The 26,388-nt window shown below is 34.2% G+C and overlaps 3 protein-coding genes and 1 pseudogene across 4 annotated transcripts; 1 reads left to right on the forward strand and 3 right to left on the reverse strand.

Moving 5' to 3' along the window:
* Nucleotides 1-685: 685 nt before the first annotated feature.
* On the reverse strand, nucleotides 686-3,693 carry LOC108220152 (uncharacterized). The gene is made up of 2 exons (XM_017393836.2): nucleotides 3,633-3,693; nucleotides 686-2,819 (listed from the first exon to the last, which is right to left on the reverse strand). The coding sequence occupies exon 2, from the start codon at nucleotides 2,797-2,799 to the stop codon at nucleotides 862-864; it is 1,938 nt and encodes a 645-aa protein (XP_017249325.1). The 5' UTR covers nucleotides 2,800-2,819; nucleotides 3,633-3,693; the 3' UTR covers nucleotides 686-861.
* Nucleotides 3,694-6,202: 2,509 nt separating this feature from the next.
* On the reverse strand, nucleotides 6,203-9,253 carry LOC108221693 (chloride conductance regulatory protein ICln-like; annotated as a pseudogene).
* A 3,193-nt stretch (nucleotides 9,254-12,446) lies between these two features.
* LOC108220176 (uncharacterized) lies at nucleotides 12,447-14,582 on the forward strand. Its single transcript, XM_017393866.2, has 2 exons — nucleotides 12,447-13,187; nucleotides 14,030-14,582. Exons 1-2 carry the CDS (start codon nucleotides 12,681-12,683, stop codon nucleotides 14,090-14,092), a joined length of 570 nt encoding a protein of 189 aa, XP_017249355.1. The 5' UTR covers nucleotides 12,447-12,680; the 3' UTR covers nucleotides 14,093-14,582.
* A 4,928-nt stretch (nucleotides 14,583-19,510) lies between these two features.
* On the reverse strand, nucleotides 19,511-25,954 carry LOC108219680 (fimbrin-2). 2 transcript variants are annotated; one of them, XM_017393177.2, is made up of 15 exons: nucleotides 25,817-25,954; nucleotides 25,596-25,742; nucleotides 25,209-25,379; nucleotides 24,739-24,980; nucleotides 24,354-24,525; nucleotides 23,253-23,291; nucleotides 23,025-23,093; nucleotides 22,820-22,936; nucleotides 22,268-22,479; nucleotides 21,940-22,095; nucleotides 21,470-21,669; nucleotides 21,208-21,365; nucleotides 20,654-20,750; nucleotides 20,099-20,190; nucleotides 19,511-19,926 (listed from the first exon to the last, which is right to left on the reverse strand). In XM_017393177.2, exons 2-15 carry the CDS (start codon nucleotides 25,680-25,682, stop codon nucleotides 19,756-19,758), a joined length of 1,983 nt encoding a protein of 660 aa, XP_017248666.1. In that variant the 5' UTR covers nucleotides 25,683-25,742; nucleotides 25,817-25,954; the 3' UTR covers nucleotides 19,511-19,755. The 2 variants fall into 2 exon arrangements, with proteins under 2 accessions (XP_017248666.1, XP_017248665.1); XM_017393176.2 differs by lacking the exon at nucleotides 25,817-25,954 and having other exon boundaries at nucleotides 25,596-25,810.
* Nucleotides 25,955-26,388: the final 434 nt, after the last annotated feature.

Consider the following 26,388-nt stretch of genomic DNA (forward strand, 5'->3'; position numbering starts at 1 on the left):
ATTGGGGGACGAGGGTGCGGCACGGACTTTAATGCTTCAATATAGAGGCCGTTTGGGTGAGCTTAAAATAAGTGCTTATTGCTTAAAATAAATAAGTGGAGTAGAAGTTAGAAGCAAGATAAGACTTATAAGTGATTAAAGTGTTTGGGAAATAAGTAGAAGCCCTGAAACAAAAGCTAGCATTCCTAACTTTTTTTAAGTGCTTCTTGACTTCTTACACAAACGGTACGAAATAAGTGCTTCTAACTTATAAGTCGAGAAGTCGGGCTCAAAAGGGGAGCCAAACACCCACATAGTATAGTTATGTAAATTATTTTTAAGATTTTCTTTTTTTGTATAAAAGTATAACATTTATATTTTTATACAAAAAAAAGAAAATCCTAAAAATAAGTTGTAGAACTATGTTTTATAAGAGCCTTAAAAAGCGTGTCGCGCAATGAAAATGAAACGTATACAATTGACTGGGACAGAGGGAGTAGCTTTTACTGTATTTTCCAAAACTTTTTTCCTCAGAAAGTACTTTTTCCGGTAGTAGAGTAACACGATCAAACAGCTCATGAGAATTCTGAAGCTATATTTCGCAAATGTGCAAGTAATTTTCACAACAGAAAATTTGTTTGCTGCCCAATTTGTATTGATCCATGCTCAACAAAGGGACAATGAGTTTTAGGTGGAGGAAATAAAATACCAACAACAGTACAACATTTTGATACAAAGTCAGTAGGAACAAAACACAGACGCTCTAATACAATGTTAATGAGCATGATAGTACAGAAGTAGCAGATCGATTACCAAACAACAGACAAGATACTAAGGGTTCGAAACTGACTATTTTAAAACACACAACAAATTAGGTGAAGTTTAGGGATCAAATAGATTATCTCCAACATATCCAACAGCAGGATTTGCATCCATAGTTTCAAAAGCCTTCTGAAGCTGTTGCATCTTCTTAGCACGGAGAGTTTGTAGACCTTGCAATTTAATTTTGGCATCATCAATACGGATTTGCAAATCTTGTAATTGACTTTGGCCGTCATCATTATGACAGTCAACTGCGTGAAGCTTGGGGAGTGGGGACTGTGAAAACCGGAGCTGTTCTATGTTAATCAGACGGGTTACAAGCCAACTTACATTGAATCCCAACTTCTGCAAGTCAGCAAATACGTCCCTGTACTCTCCAATTATCTCAGGATCAACCTCAGTCACAGGGATTTTGATAAAGTCATTTACAGCGGTGCACAACATATTCAACTTCATTGTACAAAACTTCTTGTTTTTGGTGGCAAGGTGTTCAAAGGTTTCCGGGTACTTATTCATAATCTGATTGAGTAGACCTTCAAACTTGGAGTCGATTTCATTGCCTTGCCATAACCACAAATGAATATTCTCCCTGGAAGAGCTAACCTGATCATTGTGCGTCCCTTCAACAGGAATACCATCATTTACAACCATGTCATTGTCCACAGCTGTCATAGAAGCTGCCGGTGTACAAGGAATCATATTCTGGCGTGTTGTCGTCAAAATGGTGGCAGTTGGAGAGCCACCAAATAAGTAGCTTCGTAGAGAACCAGATAAATTTTCTTCTTTAAATCCATGTGGTAGCATCACACACTTCAAGTTACAGAATGGAGAAGGAGAACTTGCAAGAATGTCGGCAATCAAAGAAAGTGCTCTTATGGTTTCCAACTCTAGATGAAGAATCTTTGCACTACCAAGGCCTGATAACATATGTGTAATCCGTCTAAAGTACACTTTCAATTTATTCCTCGAGGAGTTGGTATAGTTCAGCCAACCCCGTAATTTCAGATATACATTGTCCAAATTAGAAGCTCCAAATGTGATTGGAAAGAAACCAACAGAAGTGAAATTGCTGAGCTTTGGTGACAAAACCATAATGTTACCCTCAATGGTATCAGTATCACAGTAGCTCAGACTAGTCCTGATCTCCAGGTTTACCAATTCAGGACAAGTTATGAAAAAATCTTCATGCGCATACGCCATGTCTAGTGTGAGATTTTGTAGACTAACAAATGCAGCAAGTGTGTCACTCGTATTTCCAGGAAATTTTACATCTTCGAGTCTTAAAGTTTTAAGAGCAGGAAGATTCCAAACTTTATCGGGCATTTTGCACGTGTCCAGATAGAGAGCTGTCAAGTCAGGCAAACTTAAATATATAGCTGATTCTCGAAAATTCCAAAATGAAAGATGCAGAGTTCTCAAGGCAGGCAAAGAGGTCAAACATCGCACGGGTAAAATCTGATATACATGACCAGTATGTAGATGCCTCAAGTTTAGAGTAGTTAGAGAGGGTAAATCCCAACAATCTGATTCGGACGCAAGATCTTCTAGCCTCATTCTCAATTCAAGACTTCGAATTGAACTAGAGCTGAAGTTATATAACTTGTAAGGTTTATGTTTGCGTCGAAAATGAACACTTAAGTGCTGAACATGATGCAAAATAGCATACTCAATAAACTTATCATTTAAGCCTGCAGGAAGATGCTTGAGCTCCAAACTAGAAATCTGGGATTGATGGTTTCGGTGATTCAACACATGACGGGTAAAGTTAGTTGTGCTTTTAGCTGAACCCTGTTCATCCCATTTGAAGTTCAAGTAAGGAAGAGTAGTCCATACAAGCTTCCATCGTTTTGAGAGAATGCAGGTTTGAACTGCCAATTTAGTGTCTACAAACTTGAGAATCTGATGAATTACATCATCTGTCAATACGCTAATCCTGTCTTCGCCTTTATATTCAGTAGTGATTCTCAATTTCTTTTCATTCTTTGGCTGAAGATCCATTCACCGTCTTGGATGTAGGCCTAATTTGATCAGGAAAAAAAAAAGCATTAGAGCAAGTCCAACAATGTCCTAGTTCAAGCCTTATATATAATATAAAAATTTATGTCCTAGTGATTTAGGACATATTTAACTAACTTCAACTCCAACAATGTGCCTTATCCTCATTATATATTTAATATTTTATCATCAAAGGTGTTCTTTCATCATTAAAGGACAATATAAAGTAGAGAGAGAAAGAGAGTTTGTATAATAATTTATTATAGAATATAAGATAGGGCATTGAGAGAGGTGCCTTAAAAATAAGGATTGAAGAGGTCGTCGGTTGTTGTCCTAGACTCCTAGTAAAATAAGGCATCACTAGGACATTGTTGAATCAACTTTTTTATCAAATGCCCTAAATTTTAACCTAAGACATCATATAAGGCATCTCTTGGACTAGCTCATGCATTTGTCAGACCATTTAGACTGTGTTTAGATTAATGAATTCATTTCAAACACTGAAATTCAATTTCAGGAATCAAAATCCCCATATTCAGTTACAACTCTTGTGTTCGAGAGAGATGAAATTTCAAATACAAATTTCCATAAAATACTTTATCCCAAAATTTTCAAAACATAATTCTAACAAAAATAATTGAACATTCACAATAAAACCATTTCTACCCTCAAATTTGTACTAGAATCAGCAAAACACACACATCTATACATATACATGACTATACTTGGGGGAAAAAAAGCCAGCAATAATTGTTGTTAAACAGGCTAATTGACATAGATAACTAACAAATTATAACTACAGAAATTGAATTAAAGCAACAAATAGAGAGATAGACCTTGAGCTCGTTATGCAGGCGCGAGTGAGTGAGAGAGAGGAGAGCGATGGACGAAATGAATTTCTTAACGCTGGGCTTATATTTTATGTGAGATGATATTGGGTCAATTCTTCAAATGGGCCGATTGGGCCTTAACCATTTATTGATGGACCTTTTTAATTCGCAGAGACGAGTGTGTGTGTGAATTCAAAGGTTCAAAAAATACGAATTTTATTTATTTTATCAACTGCTTGGATGATAGTAGTTGTCTTTATATATGTGGGAAACGTGAAAAAGGATCCCGGGAATGTAGCGAGACTAGTGGGCATATGCATATATAGAAAATGAGGGCTCATGCCAATGGATGGTCATTTTCATTACCACGCACTCCATTCCCTTCGTAGTGTTTGGGTCTGCTCTTTAACATTTTTTCTGTTTGCTTGGTAGGATATATCTGATCACATTCTATATAATTGTGTAAAATATTTTATAAGAGTAATTTTCTAATTATAAAAACTCAAATAATTAATATGTTGCTTCTGCGATATTCTTTATTTCTTCAATTATATTCTCTATGATAAAAGATAGTCATGAATAATTAGTAAACTGAAATGGAGGGGGACAATTTTGAAGAATGTATACCAACAAATTTGGAAAATAATAATAAAGAACCATTAATTTTATAACTGGTGCAACTGTCCGTTATAAATTAGTCTAGAACTAGCGTAACAGCCCGTGCAAAGCACGGGCATCGTTACATAACTGAATATGTTCCTGATTAAAAAAGGTGTTTCGCTGGTTTTGTTGATTTGGGTTGTATAGTAATCGTATGCCGATCTCTTATATGAATTTCTATCCACGAAGAGGGTGCATCGAGCAAGACCATAATGCCGATCCTTGTAGAGGTCCCATTCTCGATAATTGTAGATAACTATAAAAAGATTAGCATCAAATTAGGTACATGCATACATTCTGTAACACATATCATCCACCCAAGTCTTGAAAGTGTTCTGCATGATTTGTCTCTTTAAAGCGTTGTTCAAGTAAGATAGTTAGATTTTAGATGATCTTCGTTCCAAACCCTTATGTATTGACCTTAAAACAATGCTAGACCCCAAGTTTAGAAAAAATAAATCCACATAAGACGACCCATATCTCAAGAGTAAGCATAAAAACACAAATTTATTAGCCACAAAATTCTCGTCCTTAATCATACTTAAATCTGACATGTTATAATAGTCTGAAATACGTATGAAATGTCCAAAAAAAAAGTTGTAAGTTGGTGGGGGTTGGCTTCAAGGTCCTCCTGGGATCACAAGTGATATGTATAGAATACATATAAGCTCCGCGACTTTCATGGTACAATTTTCTGAGAGGATGCTGTGGGACAGAAACAATTATTATTAGAGTCAAGAATAAAATAAAAAAATAGTAAAAGATTAATTTATTTAAAAGTGTAGTGACTGATGAGCCATAAGACATAATATATTTACATTGATTGGAAGTAATTGGAGAGCTTGGAAGTAATTGGAGAGGTTGGACACATACTTGGCCTCTATGCTTTGAAAGTGAGATATTATAATTTGTAGTTGTGAGCTCCTTCTTAACCTCTTCAGTTTGTTGCTGTTAACAACACATAAAACCCGATGTGTTGAAAGTTCCTATAGTAGAGAAGAATTTTCAGATATACCGTTTGCTGGACATACCAAAATATACAACTAATTGCAAGACAAGATTTACTCGCGCTAAAATTTGTCTCATAAAATCTAAACATGGGGCTCTAAGCTAAATCCTTCTATCTCAGTAGAAAATGGCAATTCATAGTTAAAAGAGATCTCTCAGGTCCATTTGCTTGGCTTTATGATTATTAAGAAACATGGTATACCAATTCTGAGATTTTTTCACAAAATGTGACAGCTCCATGTTTAAGAAATTTAAGACCTTACCATACTAAACACGATAAAAAAAATTAAACTTGCTAAGCAAAAATATAATATTGCGATAATTAACTAACTTGTGAAAACATAACAATAGTCACCTGACTTTTATCCAACTCATCAAATCCTTGATACTAATAATTATAATCTAGAGCACGATTTAATAGCTCAAGTGGCTAAGGGTTTATTCTCTATTGTCCCAGGCCTGGGTTCGACTCCGACGCCACTTAAGCTACTTTATTTTATTCAAGTCTTAAACCAAGTCGTTACCTGTACCTGTGCTTTCAATTTATGAAACAAACGATCTGCAACTCACCATATACCAACTTCGTGGTCAGGAGCTCTTCACATGAAAATCCTATTGTCTACTATTCATTATGCTAGTTATAGTTAGTGTCCTAAAATCTGTACACAATGTAAATAACAGTGCAGTTCCATGTTACATCATATCTAGCAAAACAAATCAACTAACAATCAAATTCATATCTCAAATTAAAAGTTTATATATGTAACATAAAAGATGAGCAAGTAGAGTCACTTTCAGTACTTCCGGTGAATAAATATCTACATCCATAGTTATAAGAAAGAAGTAGATTGTACTCTCTCTATTTGTATAATTTTATTCGTAACTTCTAAAAGTAATTTTATTAGCGTTTACTTCCCGTGAAAGCAGGAGAACGGAACCTTTTGGCTTCTAAATGAGCTCGAATGATCCTTCTCATTCCAGTCATACTAAATTCAAACCCGATACAATTTATTATTAACATGATCACATCAATCCTAAATGACAGGCCCCAATAGCACAGGTCAACCTAAAAAGACTCTAGAATTTAGTATTACGACTTAATAGGAAGGAGGAATAAAAAAGATTATTATAACAGGAGCAACCAGCAGTAGTCTAAGAATTTTACAAGCCAATTAAAAAGAAATAGCGACAGAAATACAACCTGAAGCACGGTATGGGCCAAGTCGTTGTCTCCATTAGAATAGCCAATTGAGCTGGTTGGAGCCAAGACGTCATTCCATTCCGAGTCATCCACCTCTATTAATATCCGAAAGTTAGAAACAATACTGTTAGTAACAACATGATAATAGAATGAAATTTATACAAGATGACCAAATGAGATGATTGAACCTGCACCATCAGTAACCACCTGCTCAGCACTAAAAATCCAATTATGCTCTTCTTCTTCTGAATAAAAAATAGACATGCGTATATGCTTTAAATAGCCAACACAATATAAGCATAACACAATGACAACATCTGATTCCCAATCTACAAGAGTAAAATCAAACCTTCACTCTCAATAGGATCTGGATTCAACTCAGCACATTCGCAGAATACACCAAAAAGTATGTCCACTGAGAAGCAGAAGCCAAAAATGATTTAATAAATATAACCAATCAAATTTAATCTAGCAAGAAAATAAAAGACTTTGAAATCTAGTGGGAAAACATTGAGTACATACATATATTGACTATGATCTTCCGGCACAAGCCTCAATTCAGAATCTTACTTGAGTCTAAGACATCATTAGATTCTGAGTCCGAGCTGTCAGATTCTTCCGAGCTGTCAGATTCTTCATCGGCGCCTCTGGTATCAATCTTCAAGAAGATATTGCAAATGGAAAAAGTTTACCAAGCAATATAAAATGGGAAAAAGAAGGGTTGAAAACAATAAAGTTGGCTAATAGTCTAATACTGCTGGAACTCGTCATATACGACGTAAAATTGCAACATTTCTAACAGACAAAGAATATTACAAATGACAAAGTTCTATCAAGAAAAATATTATGGAGGGAAAAAAGTGTTGTAAGAACTAAGAAATACGTTTAGCCAAAAGTGACCAAAACTGCAGGGACTTTGTCATATATTAGACTGAAAAATGCAACATTTCTAACAAATTAATAAAATCAGCCCTCTGCATTCATGGAAAAATGAAGGAGAATATTCTGAACCATATAATCCAGATTCCTGGACCATAGACTCTGCTCAAATCTCAAATCTCTAACTGGAACTTTAGACCTGCTTTTTTGAAATGCAAGAGGTCAACTCAATACACGCGTCAACTTCTTAAATTGGGTATTCGTGATAACTAAGACCTAAACCCAAAACACTTGTAAAGATTGTAAAATAGAGGCAAATAAAAACTTCAAACCTGGGCATAAATACAAGGGGAAGGGTAAGCCTCTTGATCTCTGGACACAGCATGAAGTGACACCGAATAAAATATCAACTGCATAACCTTTAGACTTGTCCGAATCACTCAACCAAATCACTTGCCTGATAAAACCATTGTTCACAAATCAGTTACGTAAGTCGGGGTGTTCGTGAGAGAGAAAGAAGGAGAGAGACAGTTCTTGGAGGTCATGTAGAGAGTGCCTGGGGCCTCAAGGGAATGATTGCCAAGGGCAATGGAGACAGAAGGCTGTACATAATTCCATTCCTCATCATGGCTAAATGTTGGTTCTCCAGATCATAAAGCATAATAAGACCTAGAGACCAGCAATCCAAGTCTGCAAACTGCATGATATTAAAGTTTTAGTTAAAACACTACTCTGTGAATGATCAAAAATGTGTTCAGCTCAAAAATTTTATATACCAGTTGCAGATCAAAGAGAGATATTTCATTAGAATACAAAAAAACACAATGAACACCACAACCTAGTTTCTCCCAGAATTGCATATTTGTTCTTGATAGATTAGTATCTTCCTTGCATAAGCGTCCCTTTATATATTAATACTTATGGGTTAATTATCAAATTGGGCACTCACTTCACACTGATATATCATCCAGAGCACTCTCAAATTTTCGGTCTCATTTGAAACACTGTTTTCAGAAATTGTATCAGTCTTAAAAGTAAAAAGTTAAGTTCGAAAACAAATCGACAGTTTGAGATGTGTTACTCATGGGGCTTTAACACAGTAGGCTATAGAGAATATGCAGGTACGATTAATTGAATTTCCGCGTTCAAAAAATGGTTATATATGTATTATTAGAGTTCTTCATAACCCATCTCTTCCACCATCAATTTTACCCACAAATAAGGGCAGAAAAGAATAAAGAGGGAAAGAGAAACCAACAGGGACGAAGGGATACTTCATACTTCACAAGCTTTTTATCATGAAACAAATCCTCCGTTCATTATTAGATGATGCCATATTTCTCGACTAAATGGAGTTCCGAATGGCGATGATGGATACCCTAGGTCGCAAGATCCAATTTCGTCACCAACTGTGTTAGTGCGTTTATGTGTCTGTATGCTTCGGTCTCCACGTCCGCCTTCTCAGCCATAATGCTTTAGACGGTGGCCGGCAATATAACCCAGGAGGTTGTTTAATTCAGATACAGAGTGGGACTTTGTAATTGTTGGTCGGAGAGGATAGCTGAGGCAAATCAAAAGCAGCCGGGTAATATACACATAAAAGAAACTGTCCGAGAGTACAAAGAAAATGAAGAGTTGAGGGCACTGCAGAAATTATGTGAAAACTGAGGGGTATATACGTAATTTCACAGGCATTTTCTTTGCTCATTTTGCCCTTGGTTCTCCTTTAATATATAGAAGTAGATTGTTAGCAAATTGATACTATATTAATTATCGATTTGTATTTATAAGTAACTCAAACCTTTTTATAAATTTAACATTCATGGTTCAGAGATTACCTAGTAAGCTTTAAACCAGCTTTGTTCGATATCACAACCATGCTTGTGCTAATTACTTATGAATGTATTTGAAAGGAAGCAGACAAAAAGGACGAGAAGCAGGAGTATATTTTATGATATGATAGGGTTAATGGGGGATGAATTGTAAGTTAATCAATATTCATGGCTTAAGCATGCCTGGATAACCACCCACACTCCAACACACCAAAGTGTATTCTTAACGCACGTTGCATGTTTAGCACAACTGAAACCGTAATCAATGTATTCTACATCTCCGCTTCTCTCCAACTAGCTCATAAGTGATACCCAGCTGAAGCTTTGGACTAAAGGACTTGATACTACCCTCTCTTCATTGTGGTTGGGCGACTAGCAGGCAAAAGTGGTCACTGGCCTGTGACTCTGTGAGACCATGTATACATGTGTGTATCACGTAGTACATTATTACCAAGATATTGTTGCCATTATTTCTTTGGAAAACATCCTATCAGACTACAAAATCCGAAGTTATTTTTAAAACAAAAGATTAAGATACCATCCGATCAAAATATTCTTAACCGAGAACTATCATCAGATTAAAATATTATTTGTTGGCATGCTAAATTTTTTGAAAACATTTATGTATTCTATCTGTATCTTTTAATTGTATATGTATGGGACCGTGAGTTCAATATATTCTCAAAGACTTTTATTAAATATATTTTCATAAATTATTTTAATCTTTTCTTCTAAATAAAAGTTGGTATTTATATTTTTTTCAAAAATAAAAAATTTAAAAATAACTTATTAAATTATATTTTAAAAATTTTTAAATATATATTAAATAATATAAAAATGTATGATAAATTGGACTGAGTAGTTAACATTACTATAGTACAATCACCAACAATGTGAATATAGGAGGTGTGTGAAGTGTTACAGGTCATGTCCTGGTATAGTATAACTGTGTGTATATAATGACAGGACAGATTAACATGGTCTAGTTGGCTGATATTGACAAACAATACACTTGGAGTGTCTAAACATACAAAAACTATCGGAATAATTATATACGCATAGGCCCCAGATACAAAACATTCAAACATGCTAAAAAATTATAGGCAGGGTAGATGTCAAAGCCAAAATTTATAAGTACTCCCTCCGTCCCTATTTATCTGTCCATTTTGGAAGTAAAAATTTGTCCCTATTTATCTGTCCATTTATACTTTCAAAACTAATTTAATGATAGTTTTTCAAATATATCTCCATAATTTCAATTTTCAAGGCTTGACTTATTTAAAACTTGGTTGAATTCATGTTTTCAAGACATAAAGTAGGGGTATTCCACCATTTTCAAGATATTAATTAGAGGTATTTAATGAAAAAGTTCATGCAATCAATTATTCCTTGGTATGTGTTTTTTTTTCCAAAATGGACAGATAAAAAGGGACGGAGGGAGTATCATCAAGCCAGCCTCATATTCACATGCCTTTCCCTCATCTAGTATAATTTCACCGTCTCGCACACCAACGCACATATATCATTTATACTCCCTCCGTCCCATTTTAACTGCTTTTGACTTTTTTACACGTATTTTAAGATGTTAAAAAAATTACATCTAAACATGATTATTTTTTATAAAATTTATATCAAATAAAAGTTTAAAGTCTAAACTTTTATTTGATATAAGAATTGAAATTTTTTATTGAGTGTAGATATTGTTTTTTTACACCTCAATATACGTGTTAAAAAGTCAAACATCAGTTAAAATGGGACAGAGGGAGTAAATGTGTATTGTGCACTTTTTGTGTACCGTTACTTGAGTTTTTATAAATTGAAAATGCAATAAGCTTGGAACTTGGTTTAAAAATTGAAAGGCTATAAAAATTGTGTACCGTTAATTTTTGTTTATGTACAAAGAGTTCTCAAATAAAATTTTCTCAATAAAAAATAATTGTGAACACATATTGAAAATATATATGTTTTGATATATTAGGTCTCCGATAATAAGGATCTCTCTATATTAACAATCTGATATAGTCATCACTCATCCTCCAATTATAACCTGTCGAATTTTACGGAGTTAGAGTTAAAAAATATGTTATCGGGTCGAGTTAAATTGAATTAATTTAGTGATTAATTGTTTTCAAGATTTGAATTCATTTGCAATTGATAAGTTCGAATTTATTACCAAATTTATATGGAGTTTTAGCTAAGCCGAGTAGATCAATAATATTTATATTTTCTCCCAATTCTTCTTTTTTCTGTAACATATCAAATTAAAACTAAAGTTTGAACAACTATTAAAAAATTATATGTTCGATTTCAAAACTCAATCTAAATCTTTAATGACGTCTGTCACCATATATATGATATGACCATAACATATATGTTTATATAACCAACCCGAAACTCTTCCCGACCTCACTTAATTCATCATAAATTTAATAAAGTCTTATTAAGACTCCAAAGTCCAAACAGATCTCATTCTTATTTTATTAAAGTAGGATCATATACATAATAGTGTGTCCCATATTTTATTTTTTTAAACTAGATAATAATGTTTAGATAAACCCCTAAACTACTTTCCTTGACACTTATCATAATTTGGATAATTCTAAATTGAATAAAAGTTGCATCCTGTAACGTCAGAATAAGTAAGAAATCAAACGGCCCTCTGCAAATATCTTATGGCATTTGGGTCTCCTCTCTTTGTGATGCATACACACGTAAACAAAAATAGTAAGAAAAAAGGAATTAAAAACCCCATTAAAGCAATTATTATTGTGACATAATTACAATTACAATAAATATAAATAGATATACAAATAAAAGACCATGTGTATTTAATCCCCGAGGGTCTAACAAACAACGAAAGTAGCGCAGGATCTTTATTGCAAAACAGAACCACATGTACACAATGATCTCATGATTTTGGAGAGAAACGTCTAATTTCTACGTATTTTAAATTTTATTTCAATCTTTTTAAAATAATACGATAAATAATAATACACATATGACTGATCTTAATTAAATATTTAAATGATTAATATATAAATATTTATCATTTTTTTAAAATTTAACTAAGTTTAATTTATTTATGAGATCTACTTGTGAAGTGGAAAATTATTGAGAACAAACAAAATTAATAATATTATAACAATTATATTGTTATAATGTAATTTATAAAATACAAACGTGTAATATATAATTGTGTGTATATATATATATAGAAAACAAGGTCCCACCTTTGAGTACCAATAATTGATAATCCTCCTAATTCGCATCCCTTCTAAATTCTTGCTGGCAACTCTGTCTCCTTCTCCTACTAATCTTCTTCTTCTTCGTCTCTCGCTCTCTCTCTCCCTCCCTCATTTTCTTCTTAAACCCTCAATCTCTCCCCTTTCTAAAACCCACCCACTTATTTATTCCCTCTAATCTCAAAAACCCATATTTTTTCTTGCTCCAAAACCACCCCACGATTCCTTTAAAATGACCCATCAACTCAACATAAACAACACTCTGTTTTTCATAATTTTGGTTTCTTCGATCTTAATATCATCAAGATGTGCAAATTCAGAGTCAACAATATATGATGTACTTAAATCACATGGATTGCCCAAAGGGTTACTGCCAAAAGGTGTTAAAGATTTCAGCTTTGATGATTCTGGGAGGTTTGAAGTTCATTTAGATGAAGCTTGCAATGCTAAGTTTGAGAATGAGTTACATTATGATCAAAATATTTCTGGGAATTTGAGTTATGGTGAGATCAATGGACTGTCTGGTATTTCAGCCCAGGATTTGTTTTTGTGGTTTGATGTTAAAGAAATTAGAGTGGATGTTCCAAGCTCTGGACTGATTTACTTTGATGTCGGTTTTGTTTCTAAGCAATTCTCCTTGTCCTCTTTTGAAACTCCGAGAGATTGTTTGGCTGTTCAGTCAGTGGATCTGCAGCTGTACTCTGACAGCACCTTACCTACACAACCTGCTTATAATAAGGTTCTCTCTGTGTGTGTGTGTGTGTGTGTGTGTGTGTGTGTGTGTCAACACATGGTCTGTGATTTTACTAAAAAGAGTTAATTTTGTGTTTATTGAATTTGATGACTTGGTGTTAGGCTGTGTGTTTGGGAGCAGGGAACTAGTGCTGTTTTTGGGATTATTTGGACTCTGATACTAGTTTCATGCTCCTAAATGTAGGGATCATAGTATTCAGTAAATTTTGTTCCTGTGATCTTGCTATGCATGAGTACAATATAGCTAAAAAAACAGAATTTCCAGAATTATGATATTAGGATTGTGATTTAAGTTTCATTCAAGCAAAATTGTATAATTCCGTATGACTGTTGTTGAATTTGTTGGTAAGTAATTTTCAAGGTTAGAGCAAGTCCAATGCCCTATCATTGGTTGCATAGTTATGATATAGAACTAAGTTTGCAAATTTACCACTCCGATGCATAGGTATACTTAGTCCTATAAATGCATAAATGGACTCTTGGTCTTATATTTAGGACTAAAGATAGCTATAGCCATTCTTGCCACATCTCCAATAAACAGAAGTTAAAAGAGTATGATGAAAAGTTAGTAAGATTTGAATGTAGTTGGTTTTATATTAGAACTAAGCACCGAAGCAGTAGTAATGATTATAGTCATCTTAACTTTAGCATTCGACTTGTTCGGAAATGTAAAAAAACAAGGTACTTTGAGTTTGTGCTGAACTAATAATATTTTGGCATGGGCTAATGAGTTATGGCTTTGGCTTTGTTAGCTTACTCAAATTTTGACGGTTTTATATCAAATTGTAAGCTTTTGGATGATTTATTTACTGTTTGTTATATGTGCAGACTTCATTTGGAAATTTCAGATACCAGCTTGGTTACAGAGATTTGCCAATGGCTACATTATGAAAAGTTGATCGGACTGAAACATGGTTCTGGCACTATAGCTCAATCAAGTAATGGGGTATTCCGATTCTTTTCTGTACATTTCTCCAAAGAGTCCGGTTTAGCAGGTCCTACGCTTCATTCTAGTGTGTGCTTGCTTGTGGTTTTTTGTATAGTGCAGAGTCTGCAAACTAGTCGCACAAACTCCCATTACTTTCAACAATTACTGGTGATTTCATGATGCAACATACAAGAATCTTGGTCGTCTTACAACATCTTAAAGACTGCAAAAAACATAGGTGGGATCATCATCAGGTGATAAACCTGCTGAAGTTTGTTTCCATTGTTGAAATCATCATGGATATAGACACATCTGGTTGAGTCATGTATCTTTTTGTAGTACAAGTTCAGATTCACTTGACATACTGCATAATTCCCTTGTGGGAGAATCAATAAATGGAATTTATTCTTTGCCTTTCGAATCAATAAAAATTATATTATTTTTTCCTGCTGAGATATCTGTATTTTCTTGGGCCCTCCCTGATAGAATTTCTGTCATTATTAGTGTAATGAGTGGAATTTTTGCTATTAGAGCTGTATTTGTTGCTGTCTCTGACAGGTATAATGTTATATTCATACTTGGATGTAAACCTCTTCATACGGCTTGATTTCAATTATTGGACAGCTACAACAATATTATTTGAATACCAACATGCAAAAACCTACTATAGATAAAGATTTCTCAGCTAAGTTGCTGGATGATAGTGGTTGTTAGTTGTTATTGCTTAGACAGCCTGTTCCAATTTGATAAAGAAATACATGTATGATGCTGTATATCCAGCTATGCATGGATGTTTGTACGGTCATGTTCAACTACAAACACAGATTTTGACATACAAATTTTTGCATTAACTGTGTCATCGGACTCATAGTATTATAGTCCTAAATTTGGTGTAAAAATTAGTCATGCCGTTATTAGTAATACTACAAATCAACCTTCTGTAAACTAGTTCCATCGTCTTACTAATACTACAAATCACCCGTATAGTCGCGGATCAAGTATAAATTACATTACAGTGGTCAAACAATGGGAGAATCACTCTGATATGAGATATCACATTCTTTGAAGATGAAAAGGAATCTGGGGATGATTTGAATTGGTAGCTTTACCAACTAGTTCAGTACTACTGGGTGATTGGTGTGTGGAGACCAGAGAGTCACAAAAGTTCTATCCAATTCAGTAAATATGAAATATTGATACTTTAATTTTCTTTTCTTCAAGTACTAGTGTTAGTTATAAGAGCATGATCATCTCTTTTTCAACACATCTGCAATGTGCATCAAACTTTAACAAACAAACAAGACAAGATAAACTGAAGTGGTAGAAAAGCAATATGCCTTTTATGCGGTCCTTTTACAACTTTTCATTCACAAGAAGATGCCTTTTTTTGTACAATTGTGATGATAATATTGTACGTCAAGTAGAAGAAGGGCTATCTGGGTCCTCTACTTGTTTACAGTATTTTCTTATTTAACAAAATGCATGCCCTAAAATTTTATGGTTAGGACCGGTATTATAAATATCCATGATATATTAAAAAAAATTATTAATTAAAAAAAATATTTTACCAATTTAATGATCGCACTCCAATTTAACTAAAAAAATTCAGATTTGGGAAGATCTCTCGTAAATCCTAAATTGGTAGGTCAACTGATCAGTTATGATTCACGATTTTTACGATCACGGTACAACAGCTTTTGGGGAGAAAATTGTAAATATTTTACATAGATTTTTTGTGGTGTGTGTGTAAACCTCACCCTCGAACTCTACTAGTATGAACAACATGAATATTGATTTTAAATTAATGCGTCACTTCAAAAATCATGTTTTTTTGTCGAAAGGGGCAAAGGGGTTCAGAAACTGCTGGAACTGCAATTATTTGTAGCAACTTTTTGGTTCTGGGCCGGGTCACATGCGGTCGTATTTGCGATTGGTGAAGGTAGGTCCCAGGGCAGGCCCATATTTAACTCCGGGCCAAGGGAAGTTGGAATTAAATGAATGCGACTTGCATAGTGGTAGTAATATATCAGCCAATCAATAGTCACCTAACTAGTCCTGCATTTCAGTAGCAACGGAAAAACTGGACTTCAACAAGTTTACATAAACATGTTATCAATGTTTTTATTTTATCTCACGTACACTACTGGGATGTAAGAACAGTAAAATTCATCACTGTTCATCAGGGACGGAACCAGGAATTTGGATTGGGGTGGGCTTGACAAGTCAATAACGAACAAAAATATACCCCTGATATGTTTATGAGGTCGAAAGACCTCATGTGCAGAGATCTAAAAAAAATATACTCGTTGCACTATACTAGGGACCGAAAAAAATAGAACTCCACCTAGTTATTCAGTATTCTCTATTCTATTTTCTATATTTAGTTGATCATATTGATAGGCTGGATCTAGTTGATAGTAGGCTTGGATTGACTTAACATAAAAATTGCATAATATATATAACTATTATTTTATTTTTTTTCAAAAAATACCCCGGGCTTAAGCCCAGGTAAGCCCTTCACTGGTTACGTCTCTGGTACCGCAAATCCAAAAGAATATGTAATTTGGGATCGGGAGTATTAAATTATATAAACGGTTTTCGCACGGGAATTTGTTGTTTTCGCGGAGGGCGAAGCAATTGTTGTTATGATTGTTGTATTACGATTTCTTATAAATGAAAAACATAAAAATCTGATTTTGTATGTGAATGTTAGAGCACTGTTGTGATTTCAGCTATAAAAAGGGAAGGAAAGTTTTTGTCGATGAACACGTTAATTTTTTATTTATTTTTTGACAGAAATGCACTTGCTCGTATCGAGAATACGCCAATATTCCGAGGAGTTTCTTTCACTCAAAAAACTTATTATCTAACCGAAAGACAAGAAAATGTCTCCGGAAGTTTAGACAATAAAACTTAATGTCTGAAATAAAACGTCCCAAGCTCCAAATCCACGCTACTTCCACCTCATCCCTGAAATAATACAATTTATTAATAACAAGAAAATTATAAATTTAATTAGGGCTTTTTTCATAAATACCCAAGTCAGACTTTCAATTTTTAAAACAAATTGCAAAAATATTATACTTCAAAAAATACTTGCAAAAATACGGAGGTTGCATATGCAACCATATTTGCAACTAGAAGCAACCTTAAGCAATCAGAAATGCAACTTTGGGAAAAAAATTCAAAAATTATATTTGTTTGCATAATAAATTGCAACTGGTTGCGCACCTCTGCGGGGCCTATTCTAATATCAATATTGCAACCTAAAAAACAACTAAAACAACAAACTAGAAATCAACTCAAAATTAACCTTCATAATCCCTGATCTGAGTGTCTTAATTACTGAGTCAGCTCGCTAATTAATTGAATCACCCACAGGCGGCCACACCCTGACCCGATTTGAACCGTCGATGATGGAGAAGTCCCCCAGTGATATACGAAGGCTTCGTCGGGTGGTGGTGGTGGTCGAAGAAAATTGGTAATGGAGGAACTCAATCGGCGGAGGTGGTTGTGAGGCTGATGGCTGTTGAAAGAGACGTGATGGTCAATCGAGAGTGAGTACTAGTTTGACAGCGACTGTTGAGAAAGGAGCTACTGTTGAGAAAGGAAGTGGGTTGAATGAGAGAGAGGGAGATGAACCGTATAATTGCAAATAGTTTGTAGATTTTTAGAAAAGAAAGTAAATATGCAATTTTTGGGAGAAAATTGTATTATTGCAATTAAAATGTTAAAAAGAGGTATATTTGGTAAATACCCAATAAAATATAAAATAGTTTATCAAAAGATGGTAAAGTCAAAGAAAGATAAATAAAATAATTTGTAAAAAAAAAGGTGATAAATAAAATAAATACTAAAACAGAAAATATATATCTAACCAAAGGGAGACCCTTTGGCTAGATATATAACAAACTAAATAAATACTAAGAATATAATTAGTAATATAAGAATTAAAATATAAAAGCTAAAATATAAAACTCTAATTTTCAAAAATATATCTAAAATTTTAAAACTTAAATATAAAAAACGAGCCAACAAAATGGCACCAAATTGTCGTATACGAGGCCAATAATCTACGCCACCAATCATGGCCACCCATAAATGGTACAAATAAAAGCCATAATCAAGACTTGCAAGTAATTATACATCAGTTAACAAATTGCATAAAACTCTAATCAATGAGGAATAAAGCATTTAGAGCATATATTAATTAGCAATAACTCAGAAAAACAAAATTCGAAAGTTAGTAACAATCAAGCAAAGTCAACTAGCTATTTAAAATAGCCAAAATTAAATCAACATTTACTACTAATAAAGTCAATTTAATAAAATAAAGATGGCAAGAAACTTACTAATTTTACAAGAAAAAACCTATAATCATGCAAGAAATTATCAATAATATTCTATTTTCAAAATCACACCAAATGATATAATCATCTCATCACCGACATGGAAATAACCATAATCTCGTCATAGTCATTACAATAACGATATACACTCTAACTCCTACAAGCTCAAAACACAATTGCAAACGAACTTGCGACTCTGAATAAATTGTTAAAAAACAACATATCTTACACATAATATACAAAATAAGTTTGACTGAAACTCACCAACTATCTCATCTTCTTTATTTTGAAAGTTGAAATTTTGAATATAGATGAGCCAATGATTTGAGCATTTAGTGATGAATCGTTGAGCCGTCTCCACATATAGCTGATTCTCACTCGTTCACAACATCTGCGATTTATATACAGATGTTTTGTATGGATAGATTCTAATCACCGTCTACATGAAGTTCACTTTTTGACGCCACCAGGATCCGGGAGCTCGAAAAATCAGGAACACAGGGGACGCCTTTCTGGTTGCACAACCCATTTGCTTAAAACCCCTTAAAACACAAAATCAAGATATGGGTTTTGCAAAACCAACAAAATCTTGGAACCCCTTCTAATCCATTAAAATCATGTGACACAATAAAAAGCACCTACTGTGATATGTGAGTGCTTTGTGGTTCTTTTGGCCAGTGCACAGTAGTAGGTAGGGCTGTAAAATATCCGGGTGATCCCGGATACCCCTCTGCTCAAGTACCGGATTATATTATTTTTAGTTTGTCCAGATTTGGGTTCGGGATGGTTTTATTCGGATATAAACGGATCCCGGGTATCTGAGATTCGAATCTGAACCGAATATGATCCAATATCGTATTTATGATCCAGTATCCCGGGTTTAATTTTTCTGCCAGATTTGAATCGTTTTCAAAACGGATATGAGAGATGTATCATATTTTCGAGTCGGATATGAGCCGAGACACCAAATAGTCCGTAATCAGGAGCAAATTCCAAGCGGCAAAACCGTATGTGAAAATGTTGAAGCAAGAGTACAAACAAAAAGACATGCATTTGGATCAAATTAAGTACAAATTACATCTCTCAATTATTCACATATACATTTACTTTACCAAAAGCTGCATTTAGGAACAAATGGATTCCATTTGATGATACAAAGTACTAGTAGGCTATATTCACTACGAAAAATGAATAGATTTAGAATTTATAGAACCATGACAATTCCACAAAATAAACAAAATCCCATTTTCTTTTTCCTTGTATATTGCAATATAGTACTAATCTGTAGATGACTCGGAAGCGGTATCATCCATTGTCGAATTTGAGATAGTCTCCGATAGGCTTCCGGTCTCACTATCAGATGATACACATGGTCTTTCTTCGGTTGATTGGTTCAGGAACCAATACATAATGCTTGCTGTAAGCGTAAGGATCATCTTTTGATTCACCTGGCATATATATTATGAAGTTTAAACTGAAATTGTCAGTACGAAATAATAGTAATCAAGTGTTGATTTTTACAAAGTTATACAGCAGAGCTTGACATGTAAAATGAATAAAACTCTAAATTTGAATGATACAGAATGTATAGTGGCAAAGTGAGAAATGTTACAACATTACCTCAATAATGTCTTCAGGAAGCAAAAATATAGAACATCCAAGCTTCCTTGCAATACTAATGATGTAGGTTGCATTCATCTTCTTCTCCTCCTCTACAAGAAATCAAAATTTGATATGATAGAAGGTTCATGTCCATCTTCTTGGCAAAGAAATCATAGATGGAAAAGCAATACCGTGACGACTGACGAGCATTTATGAATACATTTACACTGTGTTTGGAAACATGAATTTCTTTCAAATTTTGGATTCCAAATGACATGATTTGAGGTGTCATTTCAAATTCTCAGCTTTATACTAGTATTTGAATGTCCTAGATTTCAAATGAAATTCAAATCCAACTTTATTTTTTAAATCAAATATGTCATTTAATCAAATCCAGAATATCTTTATGGTTATAGCTCCAGTGAGTATATTTCAGTTCCTTTACGAGTGAATTTTGGTAGCAAAAGTTCTACATTTCTAACTAATGTAACCATTATCGACATAGCATGATGCACAGATATATATTAACAATTTTTTTTGACTGAACTTGATTGATAGCATAGGGAAGCATACCTGTTTCTCCTTTCGTAACAAGACTCCAGTTAACTACTCGAGGCTGTACAGCACTAAGGAGTTCAAGGAAGAAAATGCCGTCTGATAGACTTTTGTCCTGTAACAATGAAATCATTTATCAAGCAAGACCCAAAGAAGCAACAGGTAAAGTAAGCCAACTAAAAAAAGTAGGTCACGGACATCAATGATTTAACATTGCTCGCAAGTAACGTGTTTTTCATTATGGCTTGACACGTTAGCTAGATAAACTTCAACCATTTAGACAGAGGGTGTTCAGATATAAAAGCCACTGAATATAAAAACCACTGAACCATATAACTAATCCCCTGTTGTGAGCAAGGTAAGGTTCCGACCGGCGACCAATAAGGCTAGCAAAATAGGTGTGAAGAAAACACCTAATGCAAGCAGTAGGTAGTCAGTATCACTTGTAGTAGACAACTAGGGATCGTCATAAGCTTCACTACTAGTCTGAATTATCAAACTTATCTCTTGATCCCATAGTTGCCCTTCACTTCTTAAAAATATTGACCGGCGAAGATATAAATATATAATACCTTGAAATTCTTCATAGAACTCTGGGTTCCTGAATTTCTCACTGTGGTATTAGCCCAATTTAAAATGTCCACATCATTGATTTCCTTTCCGTTTGAATGAAATCTTAAGTTCTTCAGAAGTTGAAGCATGTTACATCGCATAAGCTGCCACATGTAAGCTGAAAAAGAAGAGTAATAATGTCTTTACTCCGAGAAGCATACAACTAATATTGACAGGCTCCCTTTTCCAATGACATCAAGAAAAACACGTGACAGAACTTACCCAGTATCAATTTCTTATTTCCCTGCACAATATCATTTCCAGCAATATTAACCAGTGAAAACTTCAACTGTTTTCCGATTTTGACTACTTGGTTACAATTTTCTACTTTTCTGAATGGCAGCTTGATAGGGGGCTTAGTTGCCATCTTCCAATTAACTATCCCTGGTGACACCTTATCAAGGGTTTCAAGGAGTACCCACCTGCAGAATAATAGAAACAAATCAATTCACATAGACTAGGAAAACTTAGCAAATTAAAATTTCGGTATCCATTAAACTTAGCTTAAAATTTGTCAAAATAATTTGACTTTCAATTATATATTATTTGCACGGTCTTCTAATTTTGCACAGGTAGCTAACTATTACATTATTACTCATAATTGCAAATTCCAGTATCATATGAACTACAGAAAGCCTCAAGGTAAGTTTTCTATCAGTAGTACAACATAATTCAGTATAGATAATACTCACCCATTTCTAAGGTCTTCAAAGACATTGTTGATATAGGTTGAATGCCCAAAACTATTTATCCAGAAGCGAAATGCACTCTCTTCTCTAGATATCTGGGCGTCATCTGGTGAAACCTCAAGGAATGATATTTGTTTTGTTTGAGTTGAGAGTCCATTCCTGTAACACAAGTCATATGTTATTCTTCTTTTAGTGTAACCACATAACAACTTTTACACCAAACTGGTGAATATTATCAGAAAGCACTTGCAGTAACTAAGGATGCAACAATAGAAGGTTATTGACATTACAAAAACTTGCACTAATTTCGATATAAGTTGCCGGTCATCACCTGTGCTGGAATATATGTGCCACAAATGCAAGGTTGAGATTAGGAGAACCTTCGACAATATCTTTAGCTGTTAAATATCTTTTGCAACCCATTCTGTCAGCATGCTCAAGAACTAACTTTGCTCTTTGTAAAGGATCTTTGGCATTCAATGCTGATGGATTACTGTGCTCAGGAGCAAGAACATTTAATAAGTGAGCATAGGCAACACCATCCTGCAAAGGATAGAGAACAACTTTCCAAGGTCAGTTATCTGAACCATTAAATCTGAAAGCCTAACTAGAGCCAAGTAAATAGAGAAAACTATAATTGTTACTCATTTGGGAGCATATGCTATGCTAAAATTTATACTCGGGATACAGTCTTGCTAGAAGAAGAAAGAGTCCAGTCTTGCCTGGATATCTTTAAACCTTGAGCTCTTGTACAGTAGCACATTAGCATTTGCCAAAAAAATTTGACTACCCAAATAATTATTTTTTTTGGTCACGTCCACAAAAATAAATTTTAAATGCATTAACAATGGGATCATTCTACTAAAGCAAAATAACTTTTCACCTTGACATCAGAAGAAAAGTTTGTCACTGTTTTCATGTATGCTGCTTTTTTTAGCTGAAAATTCATCCACCTAAGCAAAATCTTTTCCGGTGCCAGGCTCATTAGCTCCTCCATATCCTGTTAACTCAAATTTAACACAATATTATTAGCAAATGTTTTTTTGGGAAGTAGAAAGTAAAGCCTCTGAGGTAGAATGTATTTTTACCTTGCTATCATCAACCAACTCCACCAATTGAGGTGTTTTCTTTAGATTGAGGTCCGCTAATAATTGTATCTGGAGTAGAAAATGAATAAATCTAAGTTTACAGTTACAATAAATTTCAGCAATCTAATCAGGTGGATAAATCCAACATCCACAATGTTCTAGCTAAAATTGTGAATTATATATACTTATAAGAAAAGAAAATATTGTAGCAGTGCCTTCTGTAATAACCTTGATAATTTGAGATATAACTCCTAGCACAAGATGCCTCTGTGAATAAGAAAAAGCAGAATTTTTAGAAAGATGCGGATAAAAGTATTTAAAAGCTACTGCAATCATTATTCGATAAGAAAAGGTCATAGGTTGATATCATGTAACTAAATATAATCAATGTTAAAGACAAGAAGCATATGAATGAGGGACAACAGAGAATTGGGTTGGCTTAACTTTCACTCTCAACCTACAGTTATTTATTAAGGGATAGTTTCTTAGTCTTGCCTTTACAATTCAGTCGGTTGTACTAAAGCTATAATGTATGACAGCATAATAACAAGGAAATGATTTAAGCTTTCAGAGGTGGCTGCAGATAATTCTAAGAAATGTAAGCTGATCAACCCAACTTGTCAGGAGCATTAGATTGGACATGAAGACAAAAGTTTGAACTATTCATGAACATGCCTTCAGAAATAAACATAGTTAGAGGTCTTAGACTGATACCTATATTCTAGTTAACTTTTAAGAAGGGAATGTATGCCACAAAAACTAGAAGTTGAACTTATTTAGTTCAGAAAGCAGACCCCATACGCTTAACATTAAAAAAAGGTGCAACACACAGCACACTGCCTAACAGAATGGATGTATGCTTTACAACATTCAAGGCTGACCAACTGATTAAATTTTTTTAAGTAAATTGAATCATATATTTGATCCAAGTTGTTGGAGCAGTTGAAAGCGCAAACTGCACAGGTGCCCCCTTCGATAACACATCTTTTACCTTGAAAAACCTAATAATATGTGTAGTAAGAGATATTAAACTCAGAAGTATTTAAAGTCTATTGTCAAGAAGGAATAGCGGCAACAAAGTAGAACTTGCATAGTATCATTATAATAAATTGTTTAGCAAACTGCTTAAAGATGCAGACACTACGAGCCATCAGGTGCTGACCACCAGGTAAGCATATCAGATTTATGAGCTAGGCACTATTCACGAGTAAACATTGGTTATCAATACTGACTTTCAATAAAATCCACGCAACATGGCAGAGATAGCATTACAACAAAGTTGCAGAGTATCTTGATTTATGTCATGTTAATTTATAGCATATGTCATACCCTTCCTTCAATGAAGTCTTGAGTCCCAATGTTGACTAGAGTACAACCGATTGCCTTCGCCGAGTTGAGGCAAAGAGTGTGATTTTCATTTCTTTCCCATGGATTGAGGGTTCTTTTTGTGTTAATTGCCCTTTCATCAATTGTGCCCGGAACAGCCACATTTATAAGCTTGCTGTATCCAACGAAATAAAATGTTTCAGATCACTCACCCAAATAAATATTAGTTTGCAACTTCTAGAATGTAAAATTGATGTGAGCATTGATGTCTGAATATGCTACACAGACCCATTCTTTTAACAATTATGATGATTTTTACCTAGTTTAGAAATTAATAACATATTAATTCTTATCAATTCCAAAATTTTAGCTAATAAAAAACTCTCACCAAATGAGAACTCCATCCTTGGCAAGCTCAAAAATGTCATTAGTCGAAGGATTTAATGGCAGGTACTTCTTTAGAAACTCATCTTCGCCAAGGTAATGATTGATATGTGCAACATAAGACGATTTTTCAGATTCACTAATGGTGTGAAGCAGGGTAGAAGTCGGGGATTTTAGGAATGCTGATGAATTTTTTGCTCCAACTCCTGTTTTCGTAGCTGCATGTGATTGGAGGTTCAAATAAACCTGTCATAACAGAACCATATAAGCAGACTTCTACATGAATGATCAAATCGACATTTACAAAATTGATAAAGCCTACATATCTAGATAGATCAACAATCTGCTCAGCTAAATTAAAATCAATTGCAAATATTAATGAAGCTATTTATATCAAAAAAATTAAATTAAAATTTCCGCAAGATTAATATCAGAAACATGTCAATATATCAAGAGAAAAAAGTGTTTGATTACCCGAAGAAAGAGTTCAAAATCAACGTTATCCTGCAAGCTCTTATACGACTGGTTCAGAAACAGAGCGATATCTTCTTCCGTCAAATTCTCTCCGATTTGTTTCATTCTCGACATCTTCGATGGCAAATCCGCAAGTGTTAGGCCTCCACTTTCTCTCTTCAACGTCGAAAACTTTTACATACAACAAATGAATACAATTACTTCGTCAGTGAGGCTAATTACACACCAGATCGCGATCAATCGATTTTCAAACTACGATCAATCAACAAAAACACATATCTAGCTACTGATTTGTGTAGCTGGCATGTTCTCTAGTTCTTATTTGAGCACGAGTTAATATATAATTAAAAAAATGTGTACATATATTAAAAAGAAAAAAAGACTTACGTAAGTTCTTAGACTTCGAAGCTCGACCTGAGTGAACTGATTCTGGAGCCATGGATCGGAAACAAGGACTCCGAAATAACCGGCCATGTGAGCTCCGGCGAGTGTTTCTCTCACTAGAAAGATGAGGACTCTCTAGAGAGATGAGAACTGCAAAACACAGAGGAGTGAGTTGAGTTGTTGAGATTGGAGATGTAGATAGAAAGGGAAGAAGAGTAACATACAATGGGGACGGAAGAGAGCTGTCAAAGAGTAGCTTTTTCAGATACAGAATATGATTATTATTAATGCTTGTGAATTCAAAATATGACCATTGTGTCCCCTCTCTTCCCTCCTCTCCAACCGCTGCTGTTTTTTTGAATTCAATGAAGATAAAGCTAACGGTAATTTCGGAGTATTTTAAATGCCTTCCTTTTTCTACTGTTGCCATGTCGTGACTTCATTTAATTGATCAGGCTTCTCATGTATTTTTAAATCAATATCATCAATAAAATAGGGAGGGTTTTATTTTAAGTTTTTACTCCTATTTATGACGTGAAACTTCAATGGCAGTCCGTGCAACTTCACGGTAACTAATTTACGAATCTTTATTACTACTACTATAATTTTGAAGATAATAATGGGGAAGGAATCTCATTCGGGCATTGGGCATGCCTTCTAGCAAATTGCATAACCATTGAGCTTGTCTCAGGATTAATTATTAAATAAATCGCTTTCTCGCTCAAATATAGAATGATGTTCATAAAATTTTATCTCGTTTGAATTACTTAATTAAAATATTTAAAAATGAAAAAGT

The sequence above is a fragment of the Daucus carota genome, chromosome 5 (genome assembly GCF_001625215.2).
Source record: "Daucus carota subsp. sativus chromosome 5, DH1 v3.0, whole genome shotgun sequence".
Classification (NCBI taxonomy): Eukaryota; Viridiplantae; Streptophyta; class Magnoliopsida; order Apiales; family Apiaceae; genus Daucus; species Daucus carota.